The following is a 14,333-nucleotide window of genomic DNA, read 5'->3' as shown; positions in this document are numbered from 1 at the left end:
AGTCCGTTCATACTGCCTTCAACTTAATGTCTGATAATCCCTGCCAAAGAGATTGATAAGTGAAAGCATTAGCTGAAGCGATAATCTCAGGTGCGTTTACAGGTTAAAAGGCCATCTTCACAGAATTTGGGTCATAGTGGGAGAGAGAGTTAAGAAAGGATGAGCCCATGGGAGGGATCCAGGCTGGGAGATTATTTCCCAGGTTTCTTATGCTGAGAAGAGACCCCAAACCTAGACCTAAGAGGGACATACTCAAGAAAAAGAATGGGGGCCTCAGATATATTCTGCTCTGAAAGCAAAGGATAATACATAGTGGTTGAGGAGACCTCCAGGAAAGGTCAGCCTCCAATTTAGACTCTCTTTAAAAAAGAAAAAAGTACCTTTCATTCATAGTTGCTCACTTATTTATAGATGCATTATCCAAAGCGTCTTAAAGAGGCAGTTGTTCTGAACTTAGAGGAGAGCTTTTAATTAAAAGTCAATTAAAGATTATTAACTAGCAAATATTTATTGAACAGCAAGTCTATGCTAAGCACCATTCTAAGCACTTGGGATAAATTAGGATGTAAAACCAATATCCTTGCCCTCATGGAGCTTTCATTCAAGTGGAGGGAAATAAAGCATAAAAAATAAGCATAAAAAAATACATTATATATAGTGCCAGAAAGTGCTAAGAGCCATGGGAAAAGAAAGTCAAGCATGGTAAAGGGGAGCCAGGATTCTATGGGATGGAGGGTGGGTCGCAATTTTAAGTAGGTTGATTAGGGCAGCCTTCACTGAAAGATGACATTTAAGGGAGCTAGTCACATGGATATTGGCGAAAACTCTTCCCCAGCAGAGGAACGAGCCAGTGCAGAGCCCACAGCAGGCATGCGCCTGACATCTTTGAGGAAGAGAAGGGGTTGTGGGGCTGGAGAGCAGAACAGCTCCGAGAGGGAATGGGGGATGCCGTGGGCCCCGAGGCCCTGTAAGGACCTGGCCTGTATACAGAGTGAGGAGGGCGCTGAGCATAAGGGGCTGGGACTGACAGGTTTTAATGGTATCCCTCTGGTTTCGAGGAAGAGACAGGAGTAGGGAGAGTGGGGGACTTAGGGAAACCAGGGTGGGGACCATTAGTGGGAAGCAGTCAGATTTTGAATCAATCAGAAGAGATTGCCGACAGGGTTTCCTAATGGTTGAGATTCAGTGTGAGAAAGAACGAGGGGAGGATTCGAGGAGGATTGCCGAGTTTGGCCTCAGTAACTGCAAACATGGGTTAAGGTCCTCTACTCCACAGAGGCTAAGGAGTTAATTCTTAGTAGCTGTTAAAATTTGTCTAAGCTATTTTTCCTCACTCAAACATTTGTAAGTGATATTTTGCCAAATATTTATCACACTTCTCTCTCTAAATCTGAATTTGTATCCATTCAGACTCACAGGTCTCCTTTGAAGAGATTTTTTTCCCCCCCAGTGGAGTCTCTCTCTTACAATGCTAAATAATGCAATGGCAAAAACAATAACAATAACAGCTAATATTTATCAAGCCTTTACAATGTGCTAAGTACTTGGATTAACTCCCTTAATCTTCCTAACTGCACTGTGAGATAGGTATTTTGTTATTTTCTTCATTTTACAGCTGAGAAAACTGAGGCATAGAGGGATTAAGCTAGTTGCCCATGAGAACATCATGAGAGAATGACGGGGCCAGGATTCTATCACAGGCTGTTTGGCCCCCGGAGTTCCCTCAGCTTGTGATGCTCCCAGGGCTGTTCACACATCTTGGTGATTTTCACAACTAGTTTCATAGATTATGCTAATAAAAACACCCTCTTTTTATTCATGAGCCCCTATTATCAGAGGGTCTAGAGGGTTAGCAGAATGAGAGAAAGGGAGGAAGATCTATCTGTAAGAGAGCTTTTGAGTCCTGGCATTCAGGTAAGGTTAGATTTGAGTACAGCTAAATTTATAAACAGATATCTGTTATAAATAAAATTGTATTACTTTGTACACAGGTAGTACTCTGGTTGGGTTTCTATGCTGCATGCTAAATTGTTTTGAAATCTGGAGTAGCAGTTATCTTCAGGAATAATGAATGGTGTAGACAGTGAATTTCTAGTAATGACCTATCAAAGCTTTTAAGTGCGGGCTAATCTGTGCCATCCAACTACAAATATGTCTAAAATTATAAGGAAAGAGACTATGACGACACATCAGAAAAAGGTAGAGTATCATCAATTTGAATTCTAGGATCTCCCTAGTCCCCTTTCCTGAAGTTTTTCCTGCCAGGTCTCTTTTTAAAAGCAAAACAAAGACCTCAAACAGAGTCAGCAGTCATCATCTCCCTGCTGAGACAGTACCACACTGGTGGTTAACCTTCAAATATTCATTATGTCATGAGCTCCTTACATGTAACCCCCAGAGGACAATTTAATAGCAATACGTGTACCACCGTTCATTCACATTTCATGTACTCAACATGCAGTTACATCACAGATCACAGATATATATTTCTATATTAGTGGCCTTGGGTTTTCAGGATACAAGGAATTAGAAAATGTAATCTACAGATTGGCAGTATTTAGAATCTTACTGAAAAGGTACAAGTACATAACACTAGTAAAATATCAAACAACCAATGTGCAATTACAACATAAAACTGCCCCAAATATACTATATGATGAAAGGGGTTTTGTAATCAGCCAATTGAAAAATAGTACATGGTATAAATCTACATTCCAGGGGCCTCCAGGAAAGGACCAATCAGAATAAGAGGTGATGAGTGAAGGAATAATTCTCAAAGGAAGTGAGGTTTTAAATTTGAGTCTCTACAGAAAAACTGAACATAAATTGCTGAGCTGGAGGGGAGAGTATTTCAGAGAAAAATACAGAAAGGTGATGTGGGAAGGCAGGTGCAAAACACAGGCCCTGGGCAAGATTTACTGCCCCTAAAATTCTGTAGAATAAGAGTTGGTTTCCTAAGCCAACCTCCTACTGTAAACAGAAATTCTCCATGTAACCTTTAGGATCAGATTGCTCAAGAAGGCTCTTGAAGAAAGACATAAAACCCCTTTCGTATAATTTGTACTTTTTGCATCTTTTTCCAACACTGAGTAAAGAATAGCACCGTCTTCACATCCCCTGCCACTCTGCCCAGGGGCCAGGCAGCATGAGAACTGGTCGGATGAGCCCTGTCAAGAATCACACAGCCTCCAGCCTCTCCCACAGTCCATTTCACAGGCTGGCTTTCCTTACTTCTGGACGCTGGAGACCCAACCTTCCAAACCAGCCAATTACACCACCCGCAGGAAATCCTCCTCAATCTCCCAGGCAATCTGCTTATAGTGAGCCTGTGATTAACCTCATTAACACATGTGTTTACCACAGGCATCATTAGCAGTCAGTCAGACATTACTCAAAACCACTAAAAACAAGAACAACTCTTAGCCTGTTCAGTGCTTCAAGCCCGGCGCTCCCTACCTCTAGGCCTTCTGGAGAGGTTAAACAGGCACCTTAGTTGACAGCTAAACAAACACACACTGGAAACAAGACACACATTCAGAGCCTTCGTTCTTGAGTGCCTGGAGGATCATGCTCTCAGGCCAGCTAACCAAGAATTGCAGTCCACAGAGTGTAAACACGCACACTGAACATCCCTCCAGGTAGAGATCACTGGTGCCCAGAGGGAGAAAAACATATTACTTATAGAAACCTGAGCAGCAGAGTTCTGAATTGGGACAATCGAAATAGCAATTCCCTATCCCACAGCTGCCTCTCAGAAACTAATTAATGCTGTAGATGTGTCTTGCTAATTATTTTCAAAATCACCACCATCCTGAGAGGTCCCACTGGAGACGCGTTGCCTCCTGAAAGTCTTCCTGCCTTGAGTAGTATGTTCCTGCTCTCTCCTGGGAAGGGGTATTTCATTCAGAGTCAGCGTGCACAATTGAAAATCTGTGTACTCCCAAATTAGTTCAATGTGTTCATCTCAACTCCAAGACCTAAGTGTCATTTTCATGAGCATCTGAGTCACAACTTTAAGCTGCAGGGGTTCTCCACCTGGAGTTGGAAGAATTTAAGAAGTCCGTGAATTTCGGTCGAGAAAAAAAAAACAAAAAAACTTCTTATTCTCATAAGACTTTAACTGAAAGTTAATATACCTGTAAATTATGAGTACAGGCAGTCACCCTCAGCCATATGGACCCTGCCTGTGACTTTGTCCATATAGAAATCACAGATATTTTCATATCACATTTCAGTTACCGCAGATATCTTGAAATATCATCTATACTCATTATTAATTCAAAACCACAGAACTTATTAGACTTACCATAAAATATTTTTATTTAATGTACTTATGAGGCATATACTTTATTACACATTCATTTAATATATTGATTGCTCTATTTCCATCACATTAATTTCCTTTAGGATCCTATCTATTTTATTTTATGCATTCGTTTAAATCATAGTCTGAGAAGGGGTTCAGGGTTTTGCCATACTCCCAAAGTTGTTCATGATAAAAATAAAGTTAAGAATCTTCAAGTCAGATATATACAAGTGCTTAAATCTTTGCTTTTTGATTTTTCTAAAAATATATATAACTCTTGAATTTCCATATTTGTATTTGTTTGCCTTTCCTCCTAGCAGTCAGTGTAAAGCCAAGGAGTTAACCTTCAGCTCGTTCATGAATTGCTCTCCTTTTTCTGTTTTGAATGTTTCAGGTTCTCATTTTCTATCACTGTCCTTTCTACAAGCAATACCCCTTCCTGTGGCCAGGAAAGAAGATCCCAGCGCCCTGGGCAAACACCACAAGTGTGTGCAAACTAATCCTCTTCTTGGAGACCACTCTGAGTGAGCGGGCCCCACGTGGTGCCTTTCACGTCTCTCAAGCAATTCTCACGCCCAGAGCAAAGACCATCGCCCGGGGCCTGGTTGGCGGCCTCAAGAACACTCTGGTTCACAGGTAAGAATTTGCCTCCATCCCACAAGTAAGCTTTAAAACAAAACAAAACAAAACAAAACACACACACACATTTATCTTTGTTCTCTTCTGAATAATAGCAGTAAAGCCATTTACTTGGAAGATTGAAAATAACAGCGAAACAAAATATCTTATATTTGAAAAAGTTGCACATTTGAGGCGGCTCGCATTAACCATGGCCAGAGGATCTCTAACTACTTTGTTAAAATGTACATATCATGCCATAAATACTCTCTAAATGTTGATAGTAAAGCAAAGAACTTTGAGCCAACACCAGTCCGTTCACTTCCGGCATGGAGTACCATGGTGTTCTTGCCCCTGCACTCATTGCTTCTTAATAAGCAGTAAATGAGACTGCTATGAAAAGTGCTGGGGATTCAGAGATGGCCCTTCAAAGATATGGGGTGTCCTTCTCCTTTCCACAGTGACAGTGAGTCCAAAGAAGTAGCTTAGGATGCCACCCACCATGCCATAACTTCAAATACTTTCTCAGAGTAGAATTAATCCTGACTACAATTAGGCAGGAGAAGCATCAGAAATTTTGTTATTAGATGATGTTGTTTATCCTGGACACCAATTGATGATAGGTGTTGTCAAGAAAAAGGATACTTTGTACATATGTACATGTATATGTGTATGCCTGTGTCTATGTGCATATATATGTACATGTATAAAGGAACTGTTATAAATACATTTGGATAATAGGGCATCCCTTGCAACCCAAGCTGAGGAAGCTAACTAATATGCTTGGGTAATAGGGGTATTGACAAGAATCACTTTAGTTCCTGAGTTCCAGATGGTGCGCCCCAGATTTCAGACAGTGAAAGATTCATCCAAAAGCATGTCCTTCTCTGATTTTGGACAGCCTGACTTCAGTAACAGGAGTTCACCTGGCAGAAGTTTGGATAGCAAGGAGCACCTGAACTTTTTTTTTTTCTTTCCAGTGAGAGAGCTCCCGATGATGTTGCCATAAACAAAATCAGAAACCCCTTTTTGTTTGGCTCGACTAAGTCTTGGTTAAATTACTTATGCTGAACTTGGAAAAATGCATTTCATAAACCAGTGATATGTCCCCGAAAGATCCAGCATTATGAACTTTCTTTTTTTATAAAAGATGTTCAAATATCCTTACCATTTTCCTCATGCCTTTGGTAAATCTATAGATGATTTCTTTATTTTCTTCCCTCCCTCCCTCCCTCCCTCCCTTCCTTCCTTCCTTCCTTCCTTCCTTCCTTCCTTCCTTCCTTCCTTCCTTCCTTCCTTCCTTCCTTCTTAGCAAAGATTGATTACCTAGGAGGAGATAGGTCCAAAGATAGCAGATGAATAATGAAGTATCTGCCCTCATAAAACTTAGTCTATCATGAAAAATGAGCATGTAAATTTCTATAAAACAATGTCAAAATCACTGTTTAAAAAGGCTATACAGAGAGCTATACTAATAAGAGGGCATATTTAAAAATCAGGTAAGTTATGTCTGTATACTATATTCTAAATATATAGTACCCTCTTGTAGATGATTTCATTTTATTCTTAGATTAAATCACCCTCTAAGAGAGTACATTGTCTAGAGCACATTACCGTCCCCATTTCAGATGGGACTCAGTGAGGTTCAGTGATCCAGACCCACATAGCTAGCTAGTAAGAGTCAATAATAAATCTCAACTCTGGACTTCTGATTGTTGGACTATTGCCTTTTTCAGTATTCAGCACAGACTGGTTCAGGGCCCTGTTCCTTTCTGCCACACTGGCATGTAATTGTCTTACTAGTACCTAAATCTAAATTGCTGTTGTTTAAGCCACCCAGTCTGTGGCATTTTCTTACGGCAGCCCTAGCAAACTAATGCAGTCCCTTAACAACAGAGTGGCCTTTGATAAATTTGCTAAGATTTTCTCACTAATTAAATGGGGTTAATAATACCACATAAGATTGTAGAGTCTTAACACGAAAATGTCTACCACATTATCTGGCACAAAATAGGCATGCCATCCCTATTCTTAAAGAAACCCAGAAACACAGTGGAGTGGGCTTCGAAGCCAAAGGGAAGCCCCTAACCTGCTGCTCTGCAGCCCTGGGGACATGGTGCCTTGGATCTGTCAGCAATATCTGGCTCACCTTCTGCACTGATCTCTCGTCTTGGTAAATAAATGCCAGAAGTTAAGAAAATAAAGTGGCTCCTCCACACAGCAGGTTCTACATTTCCCTTTCTTCATGCGTAATCCTGGTTATTTGATCTTTGCCTTGGGGAAAGTTGACACATGCAACCCAAAGCTGACACAGAGAGCTCTTTGTCATTGGTGACCGCAGGTGCATGTCTTTCCCACATTTCTCTGCTCAGGCTCCAGGGATCCCCCAAGGGTTGGTTCTGGCTTGGAGTTTCCACCAAGCCTTTAATTCTCATTTCCCCATGATGACCAGAAGATGGCACCTGCATTTCATACTTAAACAGTGACTAGCAATTTTAAAAGGAAGTCTTGATTGGGTCAGTACTGCTGTCGCCTTCATGTGAACCACTGTGTATTCCAGGTCTCTGCATCCAAGGGAAGACTATATTTGTAGCCCTTCATTCTCATGCCACCTAGGCAGCAGGATGTGACTGACCACTTTAGGAAAGTTTCTTACCCCCAGCCCCAAACTCCACTGTTGATGATTCCTTCTCTTGTGCCAAACACATGTGTAGTGCTTATTGTATCCCCAACAAGGTTACATGCACTTTGCATGCATTTATTTAATTCCCAGAAAAAAATCTATATGGAGTAGGCATTATTCTCATTACAGGGGGAGAGACTGAGGCACAGCAAAACTGAATAAGTTAAGGTTAAATTGAGATTATTATGTCTTTGAGAGTCCTCGTTAAAAATGGAAGTACCCCAGTGATGGTGGTCTATTAAGTCATAATCAGCTATTAATAGAAAATGCAAGTCAATTTATGACATGTGTTTTAGCCCATTGCTTATTATACTGAATGAGCGGAGGGACCCAAGACTGATTATAGTTGTCATGATAAGAGGAAAAGAAAGAGGAGAGAGACAAAATGCTACCAAGGCCTTGACAAGTTGTGTAAGTGGAGACTAAGAAGTCAGGATGTGTGCTCAAAGAAGGGAGGTCAGCCTCCTAAAAGAAAAGAAGATGACAACCCAGGAGAGTGTACCAATGGAAGAGAATGGGGCTCATTCAGATAATAAACTTCACTTACTTTCAATTTTGGCCTAAAATAAATTCTTCCTAAAAAAAAAAAAAAAAAATCTTCAGTTTTTTAAAATGTAAGCCCTAGTTTGTATCTTTCTTAAAGCAGTTTTAACTGATCAAGTATTTAGTGAGCTATTTTAACGATGGCGTAAAACTATGAGGACACTTCATAGCTCCCTCTTCTCTATCCCTGCCCCATGGTGTTTTATCCTTATTGCTAATATGGAAAGTATTACATAAATTGTCACTAAATTGTGAGCTTCTATGCACAAAATGTTCTGGCTATCACATATTAAGCCCTCAAATTATAAAATGAGGCTGACAGACTGTGTTTGTTGGGCAACTGAGAAAGCATTGGTCACACATTAAGAAGCCACACATACTGCTGGAATAACCGTATATCTATCCACGTGGAAAGAGCGAACCTTGACCCCCTACTTCACACCATAGGTAAAAATTAACTTGAGATGGATCTTAGATCTAAACATAAAAGCTAAAGCCATAAAACTTTAAGATGAAAAGAGGAAAATACCTTTGTGACTCGGGAGTAGGCAAAAGTTTCTTAGGTCTATCACAGAAACTGTAAAAGAAAAAATTGGTAAGTTAGACTTTGTGAAAATTAAGAAATTCAGCTCACCAAAATATGCAAGTGAAAAAATTAATAGGGAGTCTCAGGTGGGGATATGATATCAAAAACTATATCTGACAAAAGACTAGCATCCAGAATATATAAACAACTTCTACAGTTCAACAATTAAAAGAAAAATAAAGGGAAAAAAAGAATTGGTAAAAAAATTGAACAGATACTTCTCAAAAAAGATATACAAATAGCGAACAAGTACATGACGAACTGCTCAACATCGTTGGTCATCAGAAAACACAAATGAAAACACTATGCAATACCTTTACACATCCACTAGAAGGGCTAAGATTAAAAAGACTGATAGCACCCAATTTTGGATAGGATATGAGGCAACCAGAACTCATACTTGGTTGATGGGAAGGTGCAATGGAACAACCTCTTAGGAAAAAGATCTGGAAGTTTCTTACAAAACTAAGTGTAAACCTACCATATAATAAAGCAGTTTCACTCCTTGGTATTTACCCAAGAGAAATGAAAATAAATATCCACTAAAAGACTTGTATAAGAATGCCCGTAACAGCTTTACTCATAATATCCAAAAACTGGAAAATGGATAAACAAGCTATAGTATAGTATAGGAAAATGGATAAACAAGCTATAGTATATTCACACAATGGAATATTATACATTGATTAAAAAACAAAGTACTAATACATACAACAACATGGGTGAATTTTAAAACCAAAATGCTAAGTAAAAGAACCTCACACACAAGAATACATATTGTGTGGCTTATCTGAAGTTCTAGAACAGGCAAATTTAATCTGTGGTAGAAAAAAAATAATTTAATTGTTGCCTCTGGGAAGATAGGGGTAAAGATTGAAGGGCACAGTGCATGCAAGAACTTCCTGGGGTGCTGATAATTTTCTATATCTTTATAGGAGTATGGGTTACGTTTATACATTTGTCAAAACCCAGCTAGGTTACAGTTAAGAGTTGTGCACTTTAATGGACATAAATAAAATGAAATCCTAGTTAATGATATGCATACTACAGTGTTTAGGGCATGTATATAAATATTTACAGTTGGAATTTGTCAAAAATATAAGATGTATTGGTGAGAGAATAGAGTGACGGATTGGCAAATAGATGGGTGATAAGCAAGTATAGTGAAATATTAGTGGTAGAATCTAGAGGGTGGATATACTTATTGTAATTTTCCTTCAATGTTGTAATATGTTTGAAAATGTCCATGATATAAAGATGTATGATAAAAAAAATTAAAGAACCTATTAGTAATTGGGCTCTTGTTATAGGTTTTTCAAGGTCCTGTTGACATGAATCTCTTTGGTGCTTGGGACAAATAATTTCTTCCAGTATAAAAACTCTAAAAATATTATTTTCTGATGGGATAGATATCACCTCATCCCTGAAGGAATATGAAGCTTAATGGACAGACTTCTGAGGGCTCATGCTTTTATTGAGATACTTTTGTTACATTAACAGAAATGTTTTATTTCTATTTCTGGAGGAGTCCTTCTAAACTCTGCCCTCTGCTCTCTCTTCCCCCAACATCTTCCTCTGTGTAGGAATCTTCCTGCCATCCTGGACTGGGTAAAAACTCAGAAGCCTGGAGTCATGGGTGTCAACATCATCACATCTGACTTCGTGGACCTGGTGGACTTTGCCACAACTGTCATCGAATTGAATGACCTCCTACAGGAGGATAGAGCTTTAGCTAAATGCTGATTTAATTTTTATTTAACTCAGTGTTGGATTTGTTGCTCCAGGCTAGACTTCTGAACAGTTTCTGATAGGATGGCCCCTAGGCAATGATGGTGAAGTGAGTAAGACGAGGAGGGTTTTTATTTTCTTTTTACCTCCTCAGAGCCATTTGGACAAAATTATAGACCTTTTAATTGCATTTTTCCCAAATGAGACTTTTGAAAATCTTAAGTCCCAGGGGGGAAAAAAAAAGCATGTTTCATGAGATCGAGGTTAGAATCTCCCCAGTGGCTTATTATGTTGAATGTAATATGGCAATGGGGTCTCCAAGTTCCATTGGGGTACTGAGTATTCCCCTAATTGGCCTAGTTCCCTGTTGTCTTCCAGGATGTTGTGTTTGAGCTATTGAGAAGATTGAACCAGAAAGGCATTCCGGGTCAAAAGAATGGCTCATTTCAGGTGCTGCCCTGTGGGGCGGCTCTAATATCAATCTGGGGCTTTAAGGGGATAAAGGATCAAGCACCAGTTCTCCCTAAACATGTTGAATGTCACTTCTTCCCTGAGAGAGTAAGACATTTATCACCAAGGTATTTCAGTCACAAGCTGTTCTTACATAGCTTGTGCTTTGTAACTGATCGACTTCATTCTTTAAGTAAACAGTGCATACTGCCCTTGGTGTCAGAAATGTGTTTCCCGGTTTTAAAGAATTGATTCCTTTCTATTTATTTTGGCTCCTTCTTAAAAGTGAAGGAGCAATGATGAGAGTTCTTTGCAGTGCGAGGCCCAACAAGAAATAGACATGCATGTTCGTTGCACGCCAGATATTTTTTATTATTCTGTAGCTTTTCCCAAAATAGCTGCCAGGTAAGCACCTGCATCGTTCTGGCAAAGTCCTCTTTGGAGTGGGATCTTCAAGCCAGATCTTGGAATTGCATCTTCTTGTCTTCCTGGAACTCAGGTCTATGCTGTGGGACACAAAGCTGATGGAAGGAACCTTGTCATGACACCGGGGAAGCAGGCACAGGATGCATGGGAAAGTGCAATGGATTTAAGGAGGATGCTCCAAGTGGGTTTGGAGCCATTCTGTAACTCCTTGAAAACAAGACTACCTCGGGGACATTTAGGATGACTCACGTGTCATCAAGTGAGAAATACCCAGTGTTGGAACATTTCCAGTTTGTGTCTCGATTGTTCTCCTTTCTTCAGGTTGTTTAGAGATTACTAATCTCTACTGCATGAGGGCTTTGAAACTCCAGAGGGGATTTTTTTTATTATTATTATTTTTATTTATAAGAGGTGCCTATCTGTGAAGAGCCCTCTTATATTTCTATTTATTTATTCATTTATTTATTTATAGATTTAGTATCTTCAGTGCTCCTTACCTCAAGAGCACTCACAGAGGAGCTTCCTGAACTTTTCTCAGCAGGCCCGATGCTGCCATGGTCTTCCTCCCACACCAGGACCATGCCTCTCAGGACTGTGAGTGACCTCTGACTCTGCTATAGACATCGTGGCTCCCCCAGTCATGTGGGGGGGGCAGTGTTCATGTGTGGGTGTAGTCCAGATCTGAGAAGGCACATACTGGGGCAGAAAATGAAATAGGTCATAAAGAACTTTCAGTTCTTGAGAATGACCCTTTATAAGAGAATTGAAGAGGAAGGAGCTAGAAAGAAAATTGGGCATGGGAATGCTCCTCAGAACTGTCTGAGAATCCCTAAGGAAGTGTCAGCTTCTGGATTCTTAAGGAAGAAAGATAAAAATGGAATCCTGGATGGATGTGTGCATGTATAAAGATCTTTGGACCACCTCCCAGCAGCTTCCCATTTCTATTTTTCGATGTTCATAGCTGGACTTGCATGTCACCTGCAGTGGGGGGTAGCCTAAGGGAGATACTAAAAGCACATGCACGCCCCAACTCTTGGTCTTCCAGTCTTTACTCTGCAAAGTAATTTAAGCCCTGGCCTTTAGCTGCCACAGCTAAGGAGGGCACAACACAAACACTTCTGGAAAAATCTGGTTTAACTTTTCATTTTCTTGCATTTGAACCACTCTCCAAAAGGGTTTCTGGGATTTTATTTTCAAATGATTTAGCACCTTCTCTAGAAAGGAATAAGAAAGTGAGTGCCCTCACTTTCCCAATTTTCCTTCAGTTCTGATATTAAACCAGTGATAAGCTCTGAAATCCCTGGCCGACCCTCAGGTTTTTATTTGTTGTTATTGTTTCACTTTGGTCTTGTTTTTAATTCTCAGTCAATTGCTAGGGACTAGATGGGTTCCGCTCTTCAAACCTTTATTACTTGGCAAAGAGATAAGGAGGCAAGAGGAGCATTACTCTTCTCTGTTTTATTTGAGCCTCAGCTTTGTCCAGGTGCTCGGTGCTATGAGGCCAGGTGTGTGACAGACATCTACACAGGATGCCAGTGACACCCAAGGGCTGCTGACTGTTCAGTGAAATGTTTACTTGATTTTCTCCTTTAGTTTTAAAATATATAGTTGTGCTTGGGTTGTACCATTTAAGTGCACCTCAGTGTTCACATGGTAAGTCATTGATCATGACAGAAAAAGCACCGAAAACGGTACCAAGGTTGCATGCATGGAGTCCTGCTCTCTGTGGTGAGTGCAGATGCTTACTCCTGCATGCTGCTTTGGGTTGACAGTCTGGCTTGCATTTTGAAATTCTCTGCAGGAGTTCTGGGAGATAGAAGGAGGATTATTTATAGTTCACCATTGGTAAACACCCCGGAATTGGCAGAATCTCTGCCCCAAGAAAAAGTTGTTCAACATATTGTAAGAGATATGTGTGTTCTGCTCCTTGTCCTAAAGCCAAGCAAGGAGAGTCAGTGATGGGACAGGCAAAATTGACTTCAGTTCCATGGCATAGTCTACAACTGCCAACAATAAAAATGGTTACCCAGCTATATCACTTATTCTCACAAATTCTGGGGACCTTTCAGATCAAACAAGGCTATCATATTTGCTCAGAATTAACCTCAAGATCATCTAAAAATGTACTTGCTTGAGCCAAAGAGGGCATTTGGATTTGGGGCCATAGTTACACTGAAAAGTTGACTGAGTTTTCATGAGCTCCCTGGACTATTTGCCACCTGGCCACATTTTCATGGCATCGTGGCAAAGGGGACCATCACAGGTTTCAGTTAGATTAGAGCAGTGTTTAAAGGCTTGAACTTGGAGCCTATTAGAGGTACCACTGTAGTTTCCTGAGTCCAGAAGATATTCTTAGGATTGGAGAGGTCAAGATAGCATTGATAGAATAGTAAATTATTGAGGATTAAATTTTAAATTAATGGCAGATCCAAATGGGTCATGCCAAAGAAAATATTATATATTTGCTGTACTGGACTTTTTAGTTATTAAATTTAGTTATTTTCCTTAGTGCTGAGATCAGACCCCTGAATTCTTGAGAACAATTAAGTCACAGTCCAAAACCAAGATTTTATATAAACTCAAAGGAAAGCTCATGATCCGAGCCCAGGCAATGATCATTCTTAAGAATCTTAGTTCTTTCATGACCTCATATTCACATCACAAAGTTTTTGTTTCTGTTCAAGAAGATAATGTGGTGGCGCATTCTAGAATTAAACACATTTTGTGGTGTGACTGGATTTTCTGTTTCTGTTTTTTTCTGAATCTTACCATAAGAAAATGCTTCCCACAGAGACATTATTACAACTCAGCTAGAAGGCTTAGTGCAAAGCTAAAGGTGGGGAAACAGAAGAGATGAGAACTGAAATGAAACTGCCTGTCTTCCTGGGAAGCAAAAAGGCTATACAAAGCCAGACCATAGGACAGAATTAGTTCATATCACAGTTGAAGTTTGTAATGCTCTTTATTGGCTGACTGCAGATTTTTACCGTTAG

The 14,333-nt window shown here is 40.0% G+C and overlaps 1 protein-coding gene and 1 long non-coding RNA gene across 8 annotated transcripts in view; one reads left to right on the top strand and one right to left on the bottom strand.

Annotated features, from left to right (window-relative positions):
• The window catches only part of PLCXD2 (phosphatidylinositol specific phospholipase C X domain containing 2), a 43,576-nt gene extending 29,498 nt beyond the window's left edge, over positions 1-14,078 (top strand). Inside the window, exons 3-4 of the mRNA XM_016150004.2 lie at positions 4,701-4,942; positions 10,320-14,078. Of these exons, the coding sequence (XP_016005490.1) occupies positions 4,701-4,942; positions 10,320-10,479 (402 nt within the window). The 3' untranslated portion in view covers positions 10,480-14,078. The remainder of the gene's footprint in view (positions 1-4,700; positions 4,943-10,319) is intronic.
• LOC118601623 overlaps positions 1-14,333 on the bottom strand; it is a 42,064-nt gene that overhangs the window by 502 nt on the left and 27,229 nt on the right. For 2 of the 7 annotated variants that reach the window (XR_004950381.1, XR_004950380.1), the window contains one exon: positions 8,680-8,727. This is a non-coding gene — a long non-coding RNA (uncharacterized LOC118601623). Of the gene's footprint in view, positions 1-8,154; positions 8,184-8,679; positions 8,728-11,327; positions 12,037-14,333 lie in introns of all 7 variants that reach the window. The other 5 variants (XR_004950384.1, XR_004950382.1, XR_004950383.1 and 2 more) reach the window with 5 other exon arrangements.

Source organism: Rousettus aegyptiacus, unplaced genomic scaffold (assembly GCF_014176215.1).
Source record: "Rousettus aegyptiacus isolate mRouAeg1 unplaced genomic scaffold, mRouAeg1.p scaffold_m13_p_4, whole genome shotgun sequence".
In the NCBI taxonomy this organism is placed as follows: Eukaryota; Metazoa; Chordata; class Mammalia; order Chiroptera; family Pteropodidae; genus Rousettus; species Rousettus aegyptiacus.
The sequence above is the reverse complement of the archived record's forward strand: the minus strand, read 5'-3'. Positions and strand labels throughout refer to the sequence as shown.